The sequence below is a fragment of the Myotis davidii genome, unplaced genomic scaffold, assembly GCF_000327345.1.
Source record: "Myotis davidii unplaced genomic scaffold, ASM32734v1 scaffold2639, whole genome shotgun sequence".
NCBI lineage: Eukaryota > Metazoa > Chordata > Mammalia > Chiroptera > Vespertilionidae > Myotis > Myotis davidii.
This window is the reverse complement of record NW_006290036.1, coordinates 34,814-39,396: the sequence shown is the minus strand read 5'-3', so window position 1 is coordinate 39,396 and position 4,583 is coordinate 34,814. Positions and strand designations below refer to the sequence as shown.

The 4,583-nt window shown below is 64.2% G+C and overlaps 1 protein-coding gene across 1 annotated transcript in view; it reads right to left on the bottom strand.

Moving 5' to 3' along the window:
• MXRA5 (matrix-remodelling associated 5) overlaps nt 1-4,583 on the bottom strand; it is a gene marked incomplete at both ends in the record, with an annotated part of 32,648 nt that overhangs the window by 2,767 nt on the left and 25,298 nt on the right. The window contains one exon of the mRNA XM_006763161.1: nt 734-4,559. Coding sequence (XP_006763224.1) covers nt 734-4,559 — 3,826 coding nt within the window. The remainder of the gene's footprint in view (nt 1-733; nt 4,560-4,583) is intronic.

Here is a 4,583-nt window from a genome sequence, read left to right as displayed (position 1 = left end):
GAAACGACATATGCACCCCTATGTTCATAGCAGGACCATTGACCATCGCTAAGATCTGGAAACAGTATGAGTGCCCATCCATAGACGAATGGATTAAAAATGCTATGAGAGCTGGGCCTGTGGCTCAGGGGTTGAGCGTCGACCTATGAACCAGGAGGTCAGGGTTCGATTCCAATCAAGGGCACAGGCCCGGGTTGCAGGCTCGATCCCCAGTAGGGGGCGTGCAGGAGGCGGCTGATCCATGATTCTCTCTCATCATGGATGTTTCTCTCTCCCTCTCTTTCTCTCTCTCTCTCTCTGTGCATGAATTTCATGCACCGGCCTCTAGTCTCTCTATATATAAAAGTCTAAGCAACTGTCCAACTGAACTGTCTGACCGGTAGCTATGACGCGCACTGACCACCAGGGGGCAGACGCTCCGACCGGTAGCTATGACGTGCACTGACCACCACGGGGGCAGACGCTCCGACCGGTAGCTATGACCCTCACTGACCACCAGGGGGCAGGCACTCAACGCTGGAGCTGCTGAGAGAGGAGGGAGCCCGATTCCGGGGTGCGACACCCGCGAACCGCCCTCTCGCAATCCGGGACCCCTTCGGGGGATGTCGGAAAGCTGGATTCGGCCGGATCCCCACAGGCCAGGCCGAGGGACCCCACCCGTGCACAAATCCGTGCACCGGGCCTCTAGCAAAGATTTTTTTTTGTTAAAAATGCAGCGGCTTCAACGCCCTACCTGTAGAAACCTTGGTCCAGGTGATGAAAGGCTTCGGCTTCCCCGTGGCCTCGCACGGGATCGCGACGTCGGTCTCGGCCGTGACCGTCACGGTCTGGGGGGACTTGGTGATGATCTGCGGCTTCTCTCCAAGGGTCCAGAATTTGGAGGCCGGCGGTCCCCCCGCGGAGAAGAGCTTGGACCCGCTTGGATGGAAGCTTCCGGAAGGAGGGCCGGGGGAAGTCACGTAGGGGATGGCGTTCCGGGTGGGGTAGACCACGGGGATGTTCTGGACATGGGAGGAAGGGGGAGACACGGTCCTCGGACGGGGCAGTGACGGGGGTGCTGGCGGGCCAAAGTCCACGTGGGTGATGGTTTGAGTGTGGATGCGATTGTAGGCACCTGGGTTGACGGCTCTGTCTCTCAGCCCTGGGGCGGGAGACGTGGGGGGCTGGGTCTTTGGGGTGACGCCCAGCTGTGGGAAAGAGAATGTCCGGTTGGAGAAGAAAGGGAATCTTCCGTCAAAGTGATGAGGGACCCTGGCGTTGGGCGGCCGGCCCACGGGGTCTCTCAGATCCGGGAGGCTGTTGTGCCCAAACCCTCTGGAGTGGCCGTGGAATCGGTCCATCCCATGGTCCATGGCCTGGTGAGGCGTGGACGTGCGCCACGGGCCCACGGTGGCCGGGATGGAAAATGTTGTCGACATCCGGGACTTGTTGTCCGACAAAACCCTCGAGGGGTACGCGGTGATGCCCGGCTTGTTGGTCCCGTGGCGAGGGGGCTGGAACGTCGCGAGGTATCTGAAGGGGCTCTGGGTGGTCCCGTGGGGTGGCCTCGTCGTCCCTCTCGGGGGGGCTCTGGCCGGTGGGTGGAGAATTTGGACTCTCCCACCGGCATGGTGGTGACCATCGGGGCCGCGTAGAACAATGTCCTTCGTGCTCTCGTCTAAGACTTCCTTCCCTGCCTCCTGCTTCGGGGTGACGTGAAATGGATCCCTCTGGGGTGAAGGGGTGGACAATTCGTTTCCTCGCCACCACGTGTGCTGGGTCACCTCCTCCTTCTTCCCGGGGGCAGTTTGGGGTTCGGGGCCCCCCACCGAATTGAGGAGGACGCGGTCCTTCGAACCCGTTGACGTTGGAGGTGGCGGGCTTGAGGTGAGATGGGGGGGCTCGGTGGTTGTGGTTGGATCCAGAAGACTCGCGGGTGCGGACAGGGTCGCTGACTCCCCCACGGGGGCCGGAGTGAGGACGGGATGCTGGGGTCGTGTTGCGGGACGGACGGGAGCTGGGGTGGTTTCGTGAGGATCCCGGCCACGGATGGTGGTTCCGGCCCAACGTGAAGTTGCCTCTACATCCGTGCTCCGAGCAGTGGAAGCAACAATGTCTCCTTCTGTCGAGAGCGCCAGGGAAGGGGGGACATCGGAGGGGAGATCCAGGCCCCCCGAGTCTTGGGAAAAGGGCGAGGGGTGCGTGAGGGTCTCCAAAGAGGGGGGCACGGGGGTGTCTGTCTGCGGACCCCCAGGCGGGGCTGTCCTCAGTGGAGTCCAGCTCTCCGTTCCTGGGACGCTAGAAGGACGGGATTCTGTCTTAATGTCTCCCACGGTGGGGACCCCAAAGCCAGCAGGTGATGTGACCTCAATGACAGACTCACTCATGTTGTCACGGACGTCGTAGACACTCGAATTCTCCGTCTCTTTTCCGTCCGATACGGGCGTGTATGTGGCTGGCGTTGTCTCTTGGGTGGCATCGCGAGATACGTGCATCTTGGGGGTGGTGCTCCGATAGTCTGCTGCCCTAGTGGTCTCACGGGGGTCCCCGATTCTCTGGGAGACGGCTGTAGACACCAGGGCCGTTTCCGGCCGGGGAGTGGTACCATCTGTGGGTGTCTTTTCCGCAGACGGACTGGGCTGGATTGCAGAGGCCGCGGGGCTGGCTGTCGAGGTGCCAAATCGGTATTTGTTGGGCCTCCTGCCGTGCTTCCTCCGTGGGGTCCCCTTGGTTACGGGGTCCGCCTGTTTGGTGGTCCCAACCGTACTCTCCCCCCAGGAGGTAGGGAGAACCAGGGAACCGTCCACTCGCCCGGGGGTCTTGGCTCCGGGCACGTGAGCGGGTCCAGCCGAGAAGGTCCCCGTGGGGGCGAACGTCGAGGGTGGGGTTGGCTTATGCCGGTGCCGGAATCTGTGGGGCCGCGGCCTCCTCCTCCCGTGGGGCCTTTTTCGGGAAGGGGGAGCGGTGGTGGGCGCGGACGGCCAGGTGACCTCTGGGGTGGGCGCGACGGTGCCGACAGCGACGGTGCCCTCGTCGACTAGGGAGCCAAGCGACGTGGTCGATTCGACGGACTCAACGCCCTGACGCTTCCTCTCGGATCCACGGGAGCTGGTGGGCACTGTCTCCGGCGTGTCTCCTTCCGGAAGCTTCCGCGAGTCCTCCTCCGTGCCCGTTGTGATCCACGGGCTGCCTTGAGGGCTGAAACCACGGCTCACGAACTGGGGGACGCCTGTTTCTTCCTCTCTGTGTCCTCGTGTTGCGAGATCGCCGGGTCGCTCCGATGGCCCGGACTCAACCCCGGACAAGGTGGGCGTGAGAGCGTCGAGTCCAGCCACCTGTCCTTCTGTCTGATCCTCATCCGACGGTGAACGCGTCTCCAATTCTGGGTCCACGGATGGCATGAGGTCCGATTCGCCCCAGGAGGTGGCCACCGAGGGAGACGCATTCTCAGGGGACGTCGGCTCCGGCACGGGCCCCCTGCCTACGGTAGACCAGTCGTCCGTGGCGATGTTGGGGCCGACGTCGACGGTAGACCAGTCGTCCGTGGGGACGTGGTCCCCGGTGGACTCCTCGTAGGTCGTGTCCAGGATCTGTGGCGTCGAAGACTCGTAAGGCACGTCCGACGTCCCTGTGGTGGCCACGGTCCACTGGGAGTCCACGGCCACCCGAGGCAGACCCTGGGTCTTTGCAGAAAACTCATCGTCGCCACCATCATCGGATCCTTGCAGATCGGAGCCGGTGGCGTTGGCTTCGGCCGTGAGGACGCCAGCCTGGCCTCGGTCGAGCCTCCTCCCGGTGGCGGCGGACGTGGTCCTGGACACCGGCTCTTCCTCCCCAAATGACAGAGCATCTGCTGAGAATTCCTCAGCGCTGGCTGTCGTCCGGGCCGCCGACGGGGACACCGAGGGAGGAGACGCGACGGGCAGGACGGGCGTGGTGTCTCCGCTCTCAGACGGCGCGGTGGCCGTCTCCACGGCGGCCTCTGGGCCTCCCGTGCCCTTGGGGACGTTCCTCCCTCGGACCCGGGCTAAGATATCCGCCCAGTGGTCGGGGTTGATCTGCTTGCTGGCCATGTTCACCCTCCGGCGGGACTCGAAGGCCCTGCGCCCCTCGGCGACGTTGGTCTCGGGCTCCCTCTCCGAATGCTTCCAGGGTTGTGGCTTCCGTCGCCCCTTCTTGGTTTTGGGGTTCTCCTTCGGGTGGAGGAACACCCTCCGGTCCTTTGGATGCAGGACCCTGCTCGACGCCCGAGGGGTATCGTCCCCGCCGACGCCTGAGCCCCCTTCGTCCTCAACGACGTCCCCTCTGGGCCTGGCCAGGGCCTTCCCACCGGGGCGTCGGCCCCTTTTGGACGCCCTGCCCGACCCTTTCCTGCTCACGGTGACCCCCACCGTGATCTGGTCGGCCCCCTGCTGGTTGACGGCGACGCATCGGTAGTAGCCTCCGTCGCCCACGCGGACCTCGGGGATGGAGAGCGTCCCGTTGGGCGAGACGTAGGCGTGGGACGTGTTGGCCAACTCGTGGACGATCCTATGGGTGGGGAGAATCCAGCTCAGCTGGGCCTCGGGGACGGCCAGCGCCTGGCAGGGGCACCGGGGCCCAGC